The sequence below is a fragment of the Apium graveolens genome, chromosome 6 (genome assembly GCF_009905375.1).
Source record: "Apium graveolens cultivar Ventura chromosome 6, ASM990537v1, whole genome shotgun sequence".
Lineage (NCBI taxonomy): Eukaryota > Viridiplantae > Streptophyta > Magnoliopsida > Apiales > Apiaceae > Apium > Apium graveolens.
Genome location: NC_133652.1, coordinates 291,206,623 through 291,228,636, shown reverse-complemented (window position 1 = coordinate 291,228,636; position 22,014 = coordinate 291,206,623). Strand labels below are relative to the sequence as shown.

General features: G+C 31.6%; 1 protein-coding gene and 1 non-coding gene across 2 annotated transcripts; one reads left to right on the top strand and one right to left on the bottom strand.

Annotated features, from left to right (window-relative positions):
* Positions 1-761: 761 nt before the first annotated feature.
* Positions 762-1,232, bottom strand: LOC141666215 (uncharacterized). The gene has a single exon (XM_074472209.1). It carries the CDS (start codon positions 1,230-1,232, stop codon positions 762-764), a length of 471 nt encoding a protein of 156 aa, XP_074328310.1.
* A 586-nt stretch (positions 1,233-1,818) lies between these two features.
* Positions 1,819-1,925, top strand: LOC141669958 (small nucleolar RNA R71). Its single transcript, XR_012554211.1, has one exon. It is a non-coding gene; the product is annotated as a small nucleolar RNA R71 (small nucleolar RNA).
* Positions 1,926-22,014: the final 20,089 nt, after the last annotated feature.

Sequence of the window (22,014 nt, the reverse complement as noted above, 5' to 3'; positions counted from 1 at the left end):
AATTAGGATGGTTCTTATCAGAAGAACCATTCAAACGATACTTGAGATCAAATTTGCTCACTTCCAAAATATTTTTCCCATCTATCACATCAACTTTTGCACTTATAGACTTTGTATTTCTCCTTTTCTTCTTAACGCTTATAAGGTGTTTATCTCCCTCAGTAGATTTAAACTCACACTCTTCTACTTCATCTTCGGTAATCCATCTTCTCAACATATTGTCATGACAAACTTCAAAGAGAACTAGTTCATCATTCAAGAGTACATACTTTAAATATGGTGGAGGTTCTTTGAGTTTTACATTCACGAGATCTTTCGCAATACAGATTTCAGCTTTCTCTTTAACTTTCTTATGATGTAGCATATTAGAATGATCATGCATAGCTACATGAATTATATCCAGAAGTTTCTTATTGCTCGTACAGTCCTTATTCTCTTCATCCAAGTTACCCTTTAAAATGGTTTGAAGTGGATCTTCACATGATAAATTGTTGGCCTTGATATCAATCACTTCTTCTGGTGCATCCACTCTGTTGATTGTCTCATCCATATATGGATATCCCATTGTGTTTTTCAGCTTAAATTCCATCTTCTCCTCTCCCACTTGAAAAAAAAATCTTCCATTCTTCATATCAATTGTAACTCCAGCTGTAGCTAAGAAAGGTCTCCCAAGAATGATAGAAATATTTGCATCTTCTTTCATCTCCATGATAACAAAATCACATGGAATATAAAATTTCCCTACCTTAACGGGAACATCTTCAAGTACACCAAGAGGATATATCTTTGAGAAATTTTGCGTATGAAGGCATCTCCGATATAACGTCCAAGAATGGAATATAGATATATAGCTTTTGCAAAATTCCAAGAAATTTACCATACTTCTTCTCTAGCGTAGCTTGCGCCAACCTTTGTGGAAAAAGAACAGGTGGCACGTATGGTTTAATAGGAGCAACAATAGGTTCCTTCTTCTCTTCTTCCACTGCCTCTTCTTCGATCACTTTTTCAGCTGTAATGTCATCTTCATGATTTTCAACATTCAAAATACTTGTGATTAACGTGAAATCTAGTTCTTGCAATTCTCTTCCGTTCCTAGTAGTTATAGCATTGATATGGCCCATTGGTGGTTGCTCAGTTTGGCCAGGAAATTGGCCTGAAGACTTGTTAAGTTGGCTCAACTGCTGAGCAATTTGAGTAATTGAATTCTCTATCAACTTGTTGTGAGCCTTCATTTCATTGATACTTGCAACAAATTATTAATTCTTCTTCAACTATATAGAGATAAATCCTTCCAAAAGATTTTTCAAGTTAAATTTTTATGGTTGAGTTAGTGGAAGTTCAGCTTGAGCCTGAGTATTTCTGTATGAGAAATTAGGATGATCTCTCCAACCTGGATTGTACGTGTTAGAGTAAGGATTATACTGTTGCCTTTGATTTTGGTTGTAAAGGACATTTGCTTGTTTTATTGCTAATCCAGAGGGATTGAACTGACAAATATTTTGAGTGTGTCCAATTACACCACAAATCTCGCATGAGGCAACTGTAGATCAATACCTAGAATCCAATTTCTCAATCTTCTTAACCATTTTCTGCATAGTAGTATTCAACATGGTTAGAGCATCAACATCATACTTACCTCCCTTAGGATGATTTATGTCAATGTACGGATAGTTATCATTGGACGCCATATCGTCTAACAAAGCTTTCGCATCCTTAGTGTTCTTCTTCATAATAGATCCACCAGAAGCAGCATCTACAAAAATTTGGAATTCTTGTGTTAATCCATTGTAGAATGTCTGGATCAACAACCAGTCAGGAATGCCATGGTGAGGACATTATCTCTGAAGCCTTTTGTATCTTTTTCATGCATCATGAAGAGAATCCTCATCATCTTGATGAAAGTTAGATATGTCGTTCCTGAGCTTTGCAGTCTTCTTCTGACTAAAAAATTTGAGTAAAAAGGCCTTTGTTAAACCATCCCAAGTAGTAAACTTGTTAGGCACTTCATCTTTCAACCAATATTTTGCTGCATCTTGAAGAGAGAATGGAAATAATCGCAGCTTTATCACATCATCACTAACATTAGTTAACTTTACTGTATCACACTTCTCCAAAAAACTCTCGAGATGATCTACAGGATTTTCAGTGGATAATCCTGCAAAAGAATCATTGGAGACGAATTGGATGAATTGAGGCTTGATTTCAAAGTGGGTAGCAGTGACTGTTGATCTGAGAATACTGGAGAATACGTCCTTAGTATCTGGCATACCCTGCTCATTGAGAGCTTGAACTAGTTCACCCATAACTTCCTTGTCTTTCTGTTTTCTTCGTGCACCCGCTTGTCTTCTTGCTATAGCTTCAATTTCAGAATCAAAAGCAATCAAGTTTTCTGTACCTGAACTTCGGGTTTGCATGCGACAAGACAACTAGAAACCAGTATCAAATAACAAGAGAATAATAGCCGAAGCACCCAACTAAAAGACTTAGCTAAACTAACTCAAAAATTTACTAATCTAATACCGCTTATTCCCCGGCACCGGCGCCAAAAATTTGACAGGGCTGTCGCGTACCTATCAAATAATAATATCTAACAAATCCTTCTAACTATGTAGTAGGGTAAGTCAGAGTCGATCCCACAGAGACAAATGTACCAATCACTAGTAATTTTTGACTCGATTTAACTAAGCAAGTAACACAGTAAAAATTGAGAGATTTATTAACTACAATTATACTAGATGTTGTATTAATCAAATAACTAAAAATATCCAGAGTTAAGTATCCCTACTAGCATGAATCAATGCAATTATGATTTCCCACCCCAAATCAGTCATATACTACTCAAGAGGAAAATGCTCCCTATAAAATACCAATAACCTCTCTCGAGTATTAATGGCTTCTCCAAAATACAATCAAGCCTATTTTCATGGTATCATGCAATTTAGAGACATTAAACACAGCATCCTAACTTCCTAACAATCCGTTCTACCTATCTTCATGGAGAATTTCATGTCCTTATTGGATAAATCATAACCACCTAAGTCCAATTTTCATTGATAAATAGATATTGGGTTCAAACAATACACATAATCACGTCTAACATGTAATTGTTAATTAAGCACAACTCAATAAGCAAGTGCATATAACATAACTAATTTTGGGGGATTGGGAAAATCATGCATCAATCATAACTAGGGTTCAACTTAATCCAAGATTTAAAAATCTACTCACACATAACTAGATTAACAAAACACATAATATAATAAGAACATGAAATTGATATTAATGAGAATAGAGAAGAAAACCTTCAATCTTTTTACAAGAAGAAAAGTAGTCCTCCCTCTGTATATATATGTATATCTATATAATAGAAGTCTTTTAATGCTTCTAGGAAAATACAAGTACGTTTCCTAAACTGATTGGGTTTCTAAAAGAAAATTTGCAGCTGACTTTTCTCCAATAATTCTGGGCCACTCCATTTGTAATTTGATACTTGGACCTCTGTAAAATGAAAGATAATTCCTCTAGCTTTGTGTGGGCTGTTAAATTGTCCAATTCTGACTTCTAGAACTCAAGATATAGCCCAAATTAAACTCTAATTCTCCAATGCATCCAAGTTTAGGATTTCCTTGCTTCCTACAATAAAACATTAAAATCTAATTAATAAAAATCCAAATCAATGCAAAATATAACAAATATGAGGAATAAAATCATATAAAAATATATAAATATATATCCTAATACTCATCACTACCACTACTAGAAAAAGTAGAATAGACATCACCTCTTAGACATCAGTTGCTTTTCTGACCGATGTAAAAGGTGTTTTCTACATCGGTTTTTGGCAACCGATGTCTTTTGTTGTTATAAACATCAGTTGTTTAGCACAACCAATGTTATATGTCTGTTTTAAAAAAATTAATCAACGCACCTTCCCCGTTCCCCCCTTAACCAAATTATTCATTCCCTCCAAGTGTTTCCCCCCCTTGTTTTTTGACTTAGTAAAATTTTCCCCCTTTTTTCACCCACATCTTCCCCCTCTTTTTTATTAAAAAAAATTAAAATTAAAATCAAAAACTGAAAACTGAAAACAAAAACAAACAAAAACATTTTATCCCTCATCACTCTCTCATCTCTCAGTTCATCACTCTCTCATCTCTCATTTTATCCCTCTCTCAGCTCTCATTTCACTTTCCTGTGTAGATTTCACCTTGCTGCTCTCATAAAGGTTGCTCTCATTTCCCTCATTGCTCTCATAGATTTGGGGGTTTCATTGCATTAAGTCAAAGTCGGAGTTGAAGTTCAACTCAGAGTTTAAGGTTGTAGTTCAAGTCGGAGATTGAAGCTAAGTTGGAGGTTAAAGCTTGAATTAGGTAAGTTTTAAACCCTAATTTCAGAATTGGGGGTTTCAATTTGAAACCCTAATTTTTTAATTTTTAATTAGTTTAAGCTTAAACTATCTGCATCTGCTTGTTTGAGTTGCTTGTTATATATTCTATAGTATGGAAATTAGTTGTTTGTCATATAGCAGACCCTAATTTGTTTATGCCAGTGTCTTTGTTTATTTTATTTTGTTTAAATGATAGGATTTTTGTTGCTCTTTTCTCTGTTTTCTCTAGGAAATGCATGTTATTTTCAGTTAAATAATGTAAAAATTATTTTATAGTAAGGGGATGATAGACGAAATTCGCTTTTTGTTCTGTATATGTTGTTACAGCATATATTTTACATATAAAATGACAGGAAGATGGTTCTGTGTAGAATTTATAGTATAATGTAAACATCTTTCATCTATTGATAGTATAATGTAAACATTAAAATGCATGCCCTGTCTTGTACTACCAAATCGATACAAGCAGATTACTGAAAAGGATAATGACATTACCTTTTCAGTAATAAAAATCAACTTTGATTTTTGATGTCATACTTGGAATAAAAAAATTTATAAAAGAATACTTCACTGACACATACATATGGTGCTTATAAAGAAAATAATTACCTGGTAGAGAAGAAGGGTTACCTGGGAGGAGTTAGAAAAGCAGAAGTGGTTGGTTTGGGAATGTAATCTTTGAGCAAGTACTTAATAAACCCACTAAAAGTTCTGATTCTTGTTTGAGAAATGATAGTTAGCATGTGAATAGAGTTTTGTTGGCCTATGGAAGCTAATTCTTTATGAGCATCGGCGTCGGGTGGTGGTTAATTCTGCTCATTACAAATTATATTAATTTGCTATGTTTATTGTCTAGTGGCGTGCTCAGAAGGTGAGGAGGTTCAGAAGATGAAAGAAGGTAAAGAATGCATAATGCATTTAATTCTGTGAAGCCAAAGGACAATGTGCCACGCTTTAGGCTTTTGTACAAATTTGTATCGACAGTGATGAAGGAAAGTGGAAATTCGATACCGGTTCCATGTGATTTTCAAATCTTTGAAATTGAAAGAACTATATATTTGTTTCATGAGAACATACTTGAATTGCTAGAGTTTAAAATGATTGGACAGTCTGCTATATCAACATACATGGCGTAAGCTTCTTTTTATACTTTTTTAGAATATGGTCTCATTTTATATAGTAATGATCTATTTATAGAAAATGTAATTTATATATTTTTTTATTTTTTAGGTATTTGTATTCAGTATTTCGGGATAGGCCGGGTAGAGATTTGTCATCGATGTTTGCTTTTCTTCATCCGTCCACATACAAGTTGAATGATGAATTTAATGAATATTTTGTGCAAAGGCTGAAAGATGGAGTTCTTCGGATGAACTTTATGCCTTATAACTACAAGTATGTCTCTTTTTGTGCGTCCTATTTTAAAATATTGTATGGCCTTGATTAGTCATATAGTTGTTGGTAAATTAATTATAATGTATGTAAAATTGTCGAATATGTATTTTTTAAATTACATTTTGCTCACTTTAATTTGTTTATAATGAAAACAGTTTACATTGAATTTTAATTGTGTTTTGGGAATCAGAAATTTTCATCCTTAATCCATTGCCTCATCATCCTCATCCCCAGGACCTTGAAAAGGCTTTAATGCGGTAATTTTTTACTTCAATTTACAATTATATATTGAATGTAATCGGTAATTGACGGATTTGACACTGTATTTTATAATTATAACATTTACAGGGTAGTGAGATCTTATAATGCTCAAGAAGGACGGGTAAACAAGAATCCCAAAATTAAAAACCTTGTTGTGAGTATTTAGTCAATTTTTTTAATTTTTCATTTTTGTAAAATATGGAATTATGATTAATCTTCGATGTCACTAATTGTCAACAATTTATTGGAATGTATAGGGATGCCCTAAACAACCAGGTGGCACAGAATGTGGATATGTGGTCATGCGATATATGAAAGATTTAATTGAGGACCAGGAGATGAAGCTGCTAGACAAGGTATATTTTTTACTTTTCTTAATTCTATGAATATTACTTTTCAGTTGGTTGAGGAATGACATAGGTTTATTTGTGTTCCAGTGGGCCTCCAAGAGTCGCAAGTCTTATACAGAGGAGGACCTTGATATCGTTCGCTATGAGATGCTTGATTATATCCAATCCATCATGTAGTTGTTGGCGACTCTAGCTTGGTGACTGGTACCTATATTATAATCTGAAAAACACCTTTATTTTGGTTACATGTATTCGGATTGTAACTAGTAATTAGAAAAGATTATGGATGAATGTCTAGTACTTCATGTTTGGTGGTTTAGATTTGAAACTATGTAGCTAGTATGGTGGGATGATAATTTGGATGTTTGGAGATTGGGATGTTAATTTGGATGGTTGGAGATTGAATGATAGTTTGGTAAATATTGGAGCTGAATTTGGTTGTTAAATGGCAATTGCTTGGTTTTCTGGCAATTTTTTGGCATCTGTGTTTCTGATTTTTGCATGGATAAAACAGGTGATCAGACATCATTTTATACAAACCAACTGATTTTAAAACAAAGCCATTTATCATCATTTTTTTGACATAAAACTGGTGTTAATGTAATACTATAAACATCTGCTACAAAATAAAAAAATGATGTCTATCAAAGCTTGATACATCAGTTCTAGTTGACCATTGACATCAGTAAAAACCGATGTTAAAGACTACAGCAAAAAAAACTTGAAACAAAAAACTGATGTTATTAAGCATCATAGACATCAGTTTAAAACCGATGTTAAATGGGGGGGTCTTTAACATCACCCACGAAGACATCGGATTTTTACATACATAGACATCGGTTTTTAACCGATGTCTATTGACGTTTTTCTAGTAGTGCAGACTTCACTAAAGCTTGAAGTTGCTGACAGTGTTCTAAATGGACATTGACAAGAGCCTGAACAATGTGCATCTAGTTGGATCTTTCTTCCTGAAGATAATATCAAAAGGGGGGGAGAATATATCTAAATGCTAAAACAGCTAATGGATGTTGCCAAACAATAATATTCTCTTCTTGATAGGGGAGGAGGAAAAGTAAATCTAAATGCAACCAAAAGAAGAACAGATGGGAAGATTGGTTTCTACATTTAGATAAAGTTTTGACATCATCAATCAGAACTTGTGCATAATTTCATAATAAACAAGTTGGGGGAGATTGTAATATATAATAGATGATGTTAAAGATTACTGGACCTAAAAATGTCATTAGCATCTATGATCTGAGTGGAAGATTAATAAATAGTTATTTTCAGTAATCAGTTAAACTTGGGGCCAACCCTAAGTAAGTTGTATTGTTATCTAAATTTGTATTCTATACTTGTAACACTTAAAGTCTGTAAAAAGCAAAGGAGTAGACTAGTGTCTTTTTCCTAAAACAGTATCAAGCCTAAGGATTCTATCTGGAAGAAGATCAAGAAGATCATGCATCAGAAGAATTTTGAAGAAGCTTGGAGTTGAATAAATCTGTTTTGGAGAAAAATGTTCTAAGTCAAGATCTCTACAAGTCACAGATTTAATGTTATAGAGAAGTCATTCGAGAACTCCAGAATGACTTATCGAGAAGTCATTCAAACTCCAAAGAGTACCGACGGATGAGCAATATCTACTCGATGGATAAGCTATATATCTACTCGATGGATGAACAACATCTACTCGACGGATGAGCAATATCTACTCGACGAATGAGCTATATATCTACTCGATGGATGAACAACATCTACTCGATGGATGAGCAATATCTACTCGATGGATGAGCTATATATCTACTCAACGGATAAGCAATATCCATCGGGAAAGGAGAAGTCAAGAAAGCTACTCGAGAACTCAAGAAGAGATCAACAAGTCATTTCTTCACTAGAGAACTCAGAGTTATCGACAGGTCTATATTCATTCGAGAACTCAGAGATATCGATAAGTCTAAGTGAAGATATGAAGACTAGAGATCTCGATGAGCTAAAGACCTCTACAAGCCAAACTCATTATGGAGTACTAGAGATCTCGATAAGCCTATGTACTTATCGAGATGTCAAGTGTTCTATTGAACCAAACTGGAGATCTCGAAGTATAGTCTGAAAGTACAGAATTGCAGATCAGTTCAATATCCAAGATAAACAATCAACGAACAATCCAACAGCTGGATTGACAAGTCTACAAAAAGCAGCTTGAAGAGTGTGCAAGATCAATGGCAAAGATTAACCAACAGAGGAAGATTAAAGTAAACACGGGATGCTAAAGATATGCTAAGCCAGAAATGGAATATTTGCTTTTCTATAAATAAAAATGACAAGTGACAGTTTAGAAAAGTTAATAGCATGTTTATTATCCACTGTGTAAACCGGCAGTTAACTGAGCTATAAAGTTAACATTGGTCCTCTAGCTGGAAGTAACAATTTAGATCAAAATTCTTGTAACACTCTCAAGAAGAAGTTGAGCTCTTTAACTTCGAAGAGCTTAGAAATTTTGTAGCAAAGCATCTTAATTTTTAATACAAAAATTAAGTGAGTTTTGAAGATCTGTGTTCTTTACTTTATGCAAGTTTAATTTCTACATGAACACGTTTCTATACAAGATTTAATTTACTTTGTTCAACCATTATCTTTCAAGGAAAGCCAAAAATCACAAAAATACATTCACCCCCCCCCCCCTGTGCTAACTACAGTAGCACGGCGCGCCCGCGCTGACCTGGCACGCGGCCACGCTGAATTGACAGAAACTGGGCGCGCCCACGCCAAGGTAGTGCGCGGTCGCGCTGGAGTCTTGTGTTCGAAAAAAATAGCAGAATTAAGAGAAAAATCGGGACATTTATTTCTAAATCAATTCAAACCCTATTTTTACTCTTCCACATCCCAAATTTCTCTCTCCAAATCAAATCCATTATTCCCATAATCAATTCCCACTCCTTTTCCATAACTAATTCTCTCCCAGTCTCCTATAAATACATACACTTATACATAAACTTCTCCATCACTTCTCAAACTCTCAAACACACAAATATCTATCACATCTTCTATTCTCTAAAACTTATTCAATCTCCATGGCACCAAAGAGGCAACGAACTCAAGTGAGCAGCACTGCCACTGATTATTCGAGTGCAAGTGGTGTGAGGCCAAGGTTTTCAACTCTCGAGGCTGAGGTGAAGTATGTTAGGCTGTTATCGAAGCCAATAGCCAAGGAGCGTGGTAATCTGCCATCGGGGAAAGATGGTAAGTTGTTAGAGATGGGCTGGGTTACTTTTTTCTAGACATCCGTTGTTGTGCCCATGAGTGTGGTGCGTGAGTTCTATGCCAATGCTAAGGCGGAGAAGAACGGTTTCACGGTGGTTAGGGGATTCCACTACTGTGTACAAACCTGTACGAGATTTCTGAACACATGTCATAATCCTAGAAATCCAGGTCGAGTGGAAACCAAATTTATGGAACATTTGTTTAATAAATTTTCATTCCAACCTATCTTATGCATTAAAAATATCAATTTTTAATCGAGCCACGCCTTTTTCCCGTATGACTTCAAATACAATCATTGCATTATCAATTAATAGCCTCCTTTCATTAAAAGCACTCTGTTTGTTAGACACTATCGAGTTTAAACATAGTTTCACCATATTTTCCAGCACATTAGGCAATATACGCATCCGAACATTATCAAGAGAGATAGGTCGAAGATCTTTCATATGTTTCATTTGTTTAACCATAGAAATAAGACATACAAGGTATGATTTAGTTTCCTTGGCCCATGTTCTCATGTTCTGTATCAAATAAAGTCAGACAAAAATGAAAATTCTCGGTTCAACCGATGTGGAACCGCTGACTTATTTGGATGCATGAAAAAGTCTACAATTGTTTGGATCTGTACCTCCAATATATTTCTTTCCACCTACAAACCCATGTTCTATGTTAAATGCAGTGTTCTGTAAATATAGATACTTTTTCCATTAATTATCATCTTCCAAATATTTTTTAATACTTTAGAAAACTTTTAACCATTGTGTACTTTTTTACATGTTTAGTATTTTTACATGTTATGTAATTTGTTTGTCTTATATATTTTATAATTCTTTCTATCTCTATTTTTATATTCTTTCATTTTTATGTTCTATATTTTATAAATTGTATAATGTTCTGTATTTCTAATAAAGTAAATTTCTTTTAAATATATGATTTAATTTTGTTTAACATTATATTCAGGATTTATTTATTATTTTATGTTCTCTAGTTGTGTTTTGTGTAACTTATTTATATTTTGTAATGAAATTAAAAATTTTAAGTGTATGTTTAATATTACATATCACTACTCAAATTTAATGTGTAAGGTAAATTTCTTAGAGTTTCAATTTTCAATACTTTTTAGTACTTTAAAAAACTTTTAACCATTCTATATTTTTTCACATTTTCTATATTTTTATATGTGTTGTAATTCTTAGAATTATGTACTTTCTTAGGTGTTTTTATTTATTATATGTTCTATTTCTCATGTTTAATATTTTATACATTGTATATTATGTAATGTATTAGAAATAAAGTAAAATATAAATAAAAATATGATTTAAGTTTGTAAGGTTTTTTTAGCGTTTATATATTATTTTGTGTTATGTAGTTGTTTTTTTGTGTAAAATATTTATACTTGTGTTCAATATAATTTTAATACGACTACTAAAGTTTAATGTGTTAGGTAATATTTTTTCGAGCTTGTATTTAAATTTTAACTTTATTGTGTTATATTGGTGGTTTTTTTGATTTTAGGCACAAATTCCAAACTAAATTAATGGAGAATAAATAATTTACACAAGTATATTTTATTTTGTTCAATGTTATTATCTTGTTAAACTTATAATTGTATCTTATGTAAAAAATTGATCAGTTAACTAAAAAATAAAGAAAAGTAGAGTTATAATAGAGACTGGATAACTAACACAATACAATAGCAATTTAACAAAGTGTATAAAAGGTAATAATGTCTATATAAAATTTTAAATCTAAGGAATGCAGAACAAACATTATATAAATAGAGACTCAATTAAACAAAGAAATGATGAGTTAGAGAACAAACCTTCATGATTGTGGACTAGTTACTAGGTTACCATTAAAATTGGGTTATGGTTGAACCTTGATCAATCATCTATATATATAGATTAAAGTTCATAGAACCTATGATGTTTTAATAATTACCACTTGCTAATAACTAATTTAAGAGGAAGATTATAGAAACTAGTAATATTTAATAATAACCAATTGTTATGAACTAATTGTACTTTTTTTGTTCTTTTTCTTAAAGAACTCATTTCTCTATTTTTTATCTTTTTATTATTTTTTTGAAAAATTATTCATTTATACGGATGAGAAACACATATTTAAAATATATATTATATTTTTAAAATGATCTACAATTTATCCACTTTTTTCCATAACAATACCTTTTTACATAACAATAGTATTTTATTCAGAACATGGTTTTTAATAGAATACTAAGTCAAAACATAATTATTCAATAGAATATTATTTTTTACACAATATTATTTACTCATAAAATACATGCATATAATTCTTAGTTGAATATAATTTTTTTACCGGACACAATATTATTGACAAATGAAAAAAAATGAAAAAAAAATTGTTTGACTACATAACATATAAAAAGGTATATTACAGTTTATTTGCATGGACATCTGGAGTAGTTTTATGTAGTTACTATGTTACCAACATATATACATACATACATATATATCATGTTATTACATGATACATGCCAATAATATATGTAATATTTATCATTGATGCTCTGGACATTAACCACAACTCATTGTTATATTAGATCAATACTTAAAAACTATATGTAATGTTCATGAATTAAATTTGAAAAATAGAAACCGCCAAACAGTCAAATGTACTACCTATACTTTTGTGGGTTTGAGAATTGTAATTATTTTCATAATTGTCTAGTGAAAGTATGAACAAAAATCTAATTACTAATCCAATCAAGGTACCACTCGAAAATATGGATTTTATGATACAATTTTGTAAGAATTGAAACATTTGTAGGGTCACTTAAGGAGCTTAAGTTTTCTCAACTTCTTGGAGAACCTGAGCTGCGTTTGGGAAGTACATCTCCTGCCTCTGTAAAAGTGATAGTAGAGTTGAGAGTAACACAAGCAACCAAATTAGAAATAGCCACATCAGGAGCTCGAAGGAATTATTAGGATAATGTTGATATTGATGTCTATGTGAAGGTAGTTGGTCAACAATGTAAGGCCTGTTAATGTCACCAGCGCCACCACTCATATGAAAAGCACTACCACCAATACCACCACTATCAAGGTTTTCACCATTAGCGATGCTAATATGTCAATGGAACTGGCACCAAGACGATAACTAAAACCACTACCTCCGAATATTACCGAACATACAACCAGTGCTACCACTAAAGCTACCAGCCATGCCATCACCAATGTTTCCACTTAAACTACCAGTAATGCTACCATCGTTGCCACTATTAAGACTAACCAATATACCACTAATCCTATCACTATGCCAACTAGCCATACCACAACTAAAGCTACCAGCAATGTTACCACCAATGTCACCACCAATGAAACTACTAAGACTAACAAATATACCATCAATTGTACCACCTGTAATACCATCATTAAATTGGCCACTAATGGGACTGCTTAAACTAGCACGAACTTTAATACCAACACCAACAATACCACCACTAATTCTCCTACTAAAACTACTACTTCCAATGCCACCAATTACATTAATTAGAGAATCACCACCAATGTCACCATCAATGCCACCAAATCCACTACTAATATTGTCGTCTGTAGTACCACCAATGTAACCACTAAAGATGCTAGTCGTGCTACCAACAATGCCACTACTAAGACTACCCAATATACCACCAATGCTACCACCGCTGATGCCATTATTAAAGTTACCACCAATGACACTGCTTAAGTTAGCATGAACTTCACCACCAACAATGCCACCACCAATTCCACTACTAAGATTACGGCTACTAGTGCCACCAATTGGACCAGTAAAATTACCACCACCAATGCCACCACCAACAATATTACTACTTGATTCAAGAAAAACCATAACTATATACTTTCCGAATAGGTACGGATCTATTACATGAGTAGCGGGTTCTAGTGAGTCTGAAAATGGTGAGCCTGCCTACCTGTTCATGTATTGAAATATAACTTTTTACAATACTATAATTTGTCTCATATAGAGCCTACATCTTTATCAAGTAAGAAATCTCATTTTCAACCATGTGTCCTCTAATATAAAGTTAAATAGTGATGGGGGCTTCACTTGTACTATCTACATTTATATTTATGCTATATATTTGCATAGTAAAAGTTAAAAAATAACAAAGAAAGCTTACACAAGTAGATTGATGAAGAGGAGAAACAAAAGGGACTTGGAGCACTTTCTTCATTGTTTGTGGAACTTGTTGCATATAGCAAGAAAAATATAATTCCTCTGCATATGTCTCTAGAAAATTTTCACACATAAACATGAAGTAAATTTAACAGTGTAATCAAACAAAGATGAAGATGAAATATAAATAATATTTGGGCTTCTTATCTATAAATTTTCATTTTTTTAGTATATCATGTATTTGATTATTTATGAGGAACAAAAAAGTTATTACAAATGTATCTGAATTCTTTTTCTTAACTTTGACATATAATCTTGAAAGGGATAATTCTTGATATCAAGGTCATTTAAAAACAAATACAAATGGCATTTCATGTCCATCTACATACATATATACAAGAAAAATGGGATACTTATTGGAGTGTTTTAATTCTTAACAAAAGTTTGTGCAAAAAATACATAAGAAAGGGAAATGAAGAAATAGGAAAATATAAATTATTACCTTAACCTTGTTAAATATCAATTGTGATTATCTCCAAATCTTGTCCACTTAATCATGCACCAATTCATTTGAAGATGTGTTTAACCTTACAACACCAAAACACTTTTTCCCAGAAAATATAAATTATATCAAAACACCATTTCATAGCCATGTACAAGTTTATTTTGTTTTTAAGGCGACAGCTTGTGGTTATATTAGGGTTTTACCTACATTTTGTATATCCTCTAGTTTGGAGGCCCAATTGTATATAATGGGTTTCAATGGGCCCAATATAGTTTAAATTTTTGATTGAACATAGTGTTCTCCATGTATTATATAAATTAATTGGATGTGGGTGTACAAGTGTAAACAAGTATTACTCCAATTTATTTTGTATGGTAAATAAAATTACATTTTAAAAATCAAGTTGTAAGTATTTTATAAAAAACATCATTTAAAAATGACATTTTATCGAAAATTTTAAATTTTATATAGTGAGATTATATATAAATCATATACTGACCTCAATTAACAATAATATATGTACAACTACAACCCTAACTAAGAATGATAAAAATACTATTACAATAGATTTAAGTCTAAAAAAAATGTCACTCATGTACAAATTAATATTTACATAACAACATTTAATCAAATTGAATTTCTAGAGGTATAAGATACGATACAAAAATTTTTGACAAACAAGTTATACGTATGAGAAAAAATGATAAGGTTTTTAAAAATATTAACTAATTACTTTGTTTATTTAAACATAAGAATTAAAATGAATGATAATATGATTGTTGATTTTTATTTAACCATTAGTCAATTTGATTTGAAAATGTAAAAATGACACTAAATTATGGGTAAAACTACATATACCATATTTCATCCATGGTTGATTGGGAAAAATCTAGATTGGGAAGACATTCTATGAGAAATACAGCTCATAATGTCTAGCATATAAGTTGTTTGACTTGACCATATGTACTTTGACGTAATTATAATCAATATTTTTTATATTTTCAATTTTAATAAAAATTTATTACTGTAAACCATGCTTAAATTTTCAATAGAAAAATTTTATAATAAATTTTGGGTCTTTTCACAAGGTCGGTAGGAAATGGAAACCGCTTGCTACCACGTGACAAACACAAAAAGGCCTACTAGTACAAAAAGATATTATTTTGTCAAATATGTACCAAAATACAATTCCATTATTATTTTAAGATGAATAAAGAGGATAGGTTCACAAACTACTTTTCGAATTTCTTTTTTGAATAAAATTATAAATATTAAACTCTAATTCAAAATATATATATTTTTAACAGATATGTAAAATTATGAATTTTACATGAAAAAAGTCAAAATGACATGGTCATGGGAGGGAGTATATTATACTAAGTTTGGCCTAAGATTTTAAGTAATTCATCATTTCTATTGTGTTTGGTAAGAAATGACTACTAAGGGTCCACTAAGCATTCTTTTTAACTAACAAATGGTAGAAAATGACTAGTTAAATTTCGTACAAACTTTATAATTTTTTGTTATAATTTGAATCTACCGGTTATATTAGAGTTAGACAATATTTTTTTAAAATAAAATATTTAAATAATTATACAAAGTAATCATTTATGCAAAAAATTATAAGTTTATAACTTCATTTGCGACGATTTTATAATGAGAATATGTTTTCAACAAATAATTAATGCTTACAAAAATATATTAAAATTATTTAATTATCATTTATATTACTTATATTTTGGACTCACCATTTTTTACAAGTAGGGAGAGATTAGATCTCCATGTCGAAGTCACCGTTACGGATGCACATCACCGAAAATTCCACTATTGTGTACAAAACTATACGAGACTTTCTGAACACATATAATAATCCTAGAAATCGAAGCCGAGTGGAAACCAAATTTATGCCGTATTTGTTTAATAAATCTTCATTCTAACCTATCTTATGCCTTAGAAATATCAATTTTTAAGCCAGCCAGGACCTTTTTCCCTATGACTTCAAATGCAATCATTGCATTATCAGTTAATAGCCTCCCTTCATTAAAAGCACTCTATTTGTTAGACACTATCGAGTTTAAACATAGTTTCAACTTATTCTCTAGATTCTTAGACAATATACGCATGAGAACATTATCAAGAGAGATAGGTCGAAGATCTTTCATATGTTTTATTTGTTTAACCATAGAAATAAGACGTACAAGCTTATGATTTAGTTCCCTTGACCATGTTCTCATGTTCTATATCAAAGAAAGTCAGACAAAATTGAACAACATATCTTCTAACAATATTCCAATAAGTTTGAAAAATTATGGGTTCAACTCATGTGGTTACTTATCTGGATGCATAGAAAAGTTTACAATTGTTTGGATATCTACCTCCAATATATTTATTGTCATCTATAAACCCCTGTTCTATTTTAATGCAGTGTTCTGTAAATATAGATAATTTTTTCATTAATTGTCATCTGTGTTAAGTGGCATTTATGTCCACTTAGAATGCTCTATAAAGGCATGAATTAATATTTTGTACTCAAATTATTTGTGTTTTTAATGTATTTTGTAGTGTTTTTTCATTTCAGGCATATTAGAGGGATCAAGGTGATTTAGCATTGCTTTGATGCTAAAATGGTGTTAGGAAGGTGTTTTGAAAAGTGCTCGTGTAAAGGCCATCAAGAACCAGCAAATAAAGAAAGCAATTTCAGTTTTTTCAGAAGGACGGCGTACCCGCGCTGTGCTAGCATGCGGCCGCGCCAGAGAAGCAGAAGGACAGCGCGCCCATGCTGGTGAACCACGCGGCCGTGCCAGGTCGGGATTCCAGATTTCTGTTTCAATTGGAAGACTATTTTTCTGGAATTTTGGATTAATTGGGTTTCTATATAATGATAACTTAAAGACGTTTTCAACAACAGAGCTTAAGGACAAGACATCAAGAAGACCTATAGCACAATTCAACCAAGGAGAAGAAGACGATCTTGTTTATTCTTGTGATTCTTTGTTCTAAGTTGTAATCTTGGATGCTCGTTTCTTGTTTTGTTGAACCTAATACTCTTGTTTTAGTACTTTGTTTATTATTCATATTTATAAAGACTTAGTTTATTATATCATGCTTTTATCGGAACCCACGGTGATGGTGAGTTCGGTTATAGGCTAATCGTTATCATGGGGTTCTAGCGAATTTACTTATAGATTTATTTAGTTAATTGTTACGATACCTTAGTGTGTGGTGATTGTATGATATCCTAGTATTGGTTATGCTTATTCATCTTATGAGCGTCGCGAACTTATAAAATAGCGCGTTAATCTCTAATGAAGTGACGGTGAATTTAGAGGTTTAGAACTTGTCATGCTAGCATAGGTTCATGTATTTGTTATTCATGATTCGTAGGTAATTTTAACCATCTTACTTGCCCTATGTAATCATGATAGATAACTTGCGCATTAAACCGTCATATTGTCAAATTATATAGATATATAGGGTCTCAATATAATTGGTGTCTATTCAACTTTTATCTTTTTTATGGATGTCTGATAGTAGGGTATTCGTACAACGAAAGTTGGCGTTTATCAGTTTCATGTTATCTGATTAGTGTCATCGCCATCGCATGCTAAGGTTAAGAACAAGAAGGCTATTAAATGAAGTATTTAATGAAGTTAGAATCCCATGTTTGTGTTATATAAGTTAATCAACCTTAATTCTCTTAGTTAATATTAGTTAGTATAATCTCTTAGTTATAAACACTCTCAATTTGTTATCATCTTAGCATTGAATAATAACCATACCAACGTTACATAAGTACATTGATTGAAATTAACCTAAACCGGTCTCTGTGAGAATGAACTATTAATTAATTCTATATTATTTGCGATCGCGTATACTTGCGTGAATATTAGCGCATGTTTTCGTCCTAACAATCTGCCAAATATTTTTTAATACTTTAGAGAACTGTTAACCATTGTGTATTTTTTTTACATGTTTAGTATTTTTACATGTTATTTAATTTGTCTGTCTTATGTATTTTATAATTCTTTCTATCTCTATTTTTATATGCTTTAAATTTAATGTTCAATATTTTTATATATTATACAATGTTCTGTATTTCTAATAAAGTAAATTTCTTTAAATATATGATTTAATTTTGTTTAACATTATATTTAGGTTTTATATATTATGTTGTGTTCTCTAGTTGTGTTTTGTGTAATTTATTTATATTTTGTAATGAAATTAAAAATTTTAAGTGTATGTGTAACGCCCCCAAATCCAGGGTTTGGGGATTTGGTCGTCACTATAAAACCTCAATCCAAATTAACCTGTTTAATCAATATACAAATGTTACCAAAAGATATTTAGCATCTATGACCCCAAACTAATCCAAGATCTTTTAAGGTTACAGTTCTAGAAACAAGATATCCAAATTCCACAAATAAATTTTTCACTTTCTTTTAAAACTCTTTTCAATAATTCTCAATCTCAAAACTTAACCCGCTAGTATAACTTCGAAAAGAAGTATACTAGGCCCAACTATAAAATACACAACTATAATATAATATAATATAAATAAATTTACATAATAGAACTTACACTAGTTCGCAAACCCTGGACCAACCACCTTCCAAAAGCTTCTTCTTTGCTTCCTCGAATTACGCGGCTAAACAGCACAAGCTAATCCTCACTGGAGGTTAAATTTGAAAACTGGCAAGTATGAGTGAAAGAAATGCTCAGCAAGTTCATTATAGCATATATAGGGTCATTTGATATAAAACTGACATCTGCATTAGAGCAGTACATTTAAAATCATAATTGCTGAAACTGAAAATTTAGTCAAGGAATCCCAAAATTTGTTCCTCATTTGTATTCAAAACCCTTTTAATATTTTCGAGTGAAACGCTTCATCAATACTTTGAAACTTGACGAGAATAGAACTCGTGAAACAGTGGTTACGAAAATATCATAAACAACAATATCATGAAACAATGATTATGGACTGAATCATAAACTTTATTCAAAACAGAACTCTTGATATTAATATTCATTTTGTTGTCATATCAAATTAGATATCAATATGAACTTTAATGCTCACAACATCCCATACTGAAGTCAACATCAATCATCTATACTTAATACCGCCTTTGATATTTAACAATAACTTGAATATCCACATCAATCAGAATCTGAATCAAAACTGCATTTCACCTTTTATTCAAAAATAGAAATAGTTGATAAATCATTTATTCTATGATTATCAAAATAATTTAGAAAACAACAGTTTAGATTGGAACCAATTATATTTCATGTTGTTCCTGATGATCAGTCACGAAACAGCACCGGTATCCCGCAATCATACCGTAAATATAGGTACTACAGGTATCCCGCAGCCATACCGTACCTATAGGGTGCCAGAAAAGGCATATATTCGCCTTGCAAGATATTACAGCTTGACCGGTGTCTCGATCACCTACGTTGTAACCAGTAACCATCCAATCTTAAAACATTTTATTGAAAAGGGTCATAATAATCGACACCTTTATAAATTTTATTCCCCCATTTACTTGGGAAGGAATACTCACAATAAAATATTTTTTTTAAAAGTATAAAACATTTATAGATCCAGTATTTGGATAGGTAAAAAACTTAACTATTCTGAACTTAGAATAGAAAAAAGTGCTTGCATGATAAACATTTAACTCAGCGATATTTAAAATATTTATAAATGTAAGCAGTTTGATATGTAAAATATTGGACTATCCTGGAATTAGAATAGCATAGAAAACTTGCCTTTGGGATTTCAGCAGTTAGTCACACTCGCAATGACACATCTATTATGACATTTTGTCTCAAGACATCACCGTCTTTATTCTACTAATCCTTTGACCTGTCGCTCATGCAGTGCTGTAAACCTATTAGTTCATACTATTCAACTCTACTCTTCATCCATTTTGTCTGGCCCTGATTGTCTCGATCGACTCGTATCTATAATTAAAATATACAACTTTTATTATCTAAACGATAATTATTCGACCAACTGCACGTCAAAACCCTATTGTCTACCCATACGATAGCCCCCACATACAGAGAATAGTCAGACACAAGATTCTTGACCCACGTACGCACGTAATTCACATAACACGTAGACTGTTTCAACGATATGAAAATTAACGATCTATTTATATAACAAACTCATCATATCCAATAAATAGATAGGAAATCTACCGAAAATTCGGCAGTATTTCCTCTATTTATCAGACTATCCAATTGTTTAAAATCTCAATCAAAAATCCAATATATAGTAAAAATCATCCTTGACTTGTTGTAAACACGTAGGAAATTCTGCCTTGAATTGCAGTAAATACATAAAAAATCTGCCTTGACTTGCAGTAAACACATAAGAAAATCTGCCTTAACTTCCAGTAAACACATAAGAAAATCTTTTAGAAATATTATTAAATCACCTCATCTTAATCACATTATATTAACCACTTATCAAGTACAATGCTCACATATAATCACTAGACAAATAAGTGCACATAACCAAGTTTTTAATAGCATTTAACCATATCGCATTATAGAGCCACATTTAATCATATAAATGCAAGTAAATAAATCTCCAACTTCATTCTCAAGTATTCATATTCATATACATGATCAATAAAAATAAATAATTAAGTATTTATATTCATATACACGAAGTACAAGTGAGTGTAAACAGTCATTGGACTATATATATTATCTCTTAACACATTGGCCTACGTACTAGTTCAACTAGCAGACATTTAGCACTTATGACTTTATTTAAAGCCCAAAGCATACATAAACATGAATGCCATTTCTAAATTCTTAATCCATTCATTATCAAATTCTCATTCTTTATTAAATATAAAATAATTAACAATTTATAATCCAACCCAAAATCTAATTACACCAATAAATCCGAAATATTATTTGCTTAAATTTTCACCACGTTGTCCATGTATACACGTAGTCATATTATACTCACCACACATAAACCATTTAGTTCAAGTCAAATAGTTTGGAGCCAACAATGATCCTCTAATTATATACCAAATGTAATTGATATAATTTTCTTATAAGTCAGCCCCACTCTACGATTTTTAGTAATTTGGAAAACAGGTGTGTTTAGTTGAAATTTGGTGGAGACTTAGCTGACTCACATACCTAGCTACCATAAAAATTTCAGATGAAAGAAAGGTGTTAAGAGCCCCAGAACAGAGTCGTCAATATGGCCAACAGACCCTGTCTAGAAATTCTGCGCACCTTGCACTAAATAAATTATATCTCAATTTGTACAAGTCTGGTAGTAACCAAATTTTGCACACATATAAATTAGACATATAATTCAAACATAAACCTATAATTCTTATTTTTTAACCATCAATCAATTAGGTCTTTAAACGTCTCAAAACCGCCATCTAAAACAGGACAGTTTCCTTGCGAATGCTGAATTTTCTGCACTTAAATTTTATTAACAACTTTAATCAATTCTTAGGAATTAATTAAACCATAGTCTCTATTAATCCAATCATCAAACACTTAGCATGCAAACCAATTAATCAAATCTTAATACCTTAATATTATCAAAACAACAATAAGCACAATTATAGAACAAGATATCTTCAAACATCTTAATCGATCCCAAAATTCATAATCAATAGAAAATAACAATCTGAAAATTCAATGCA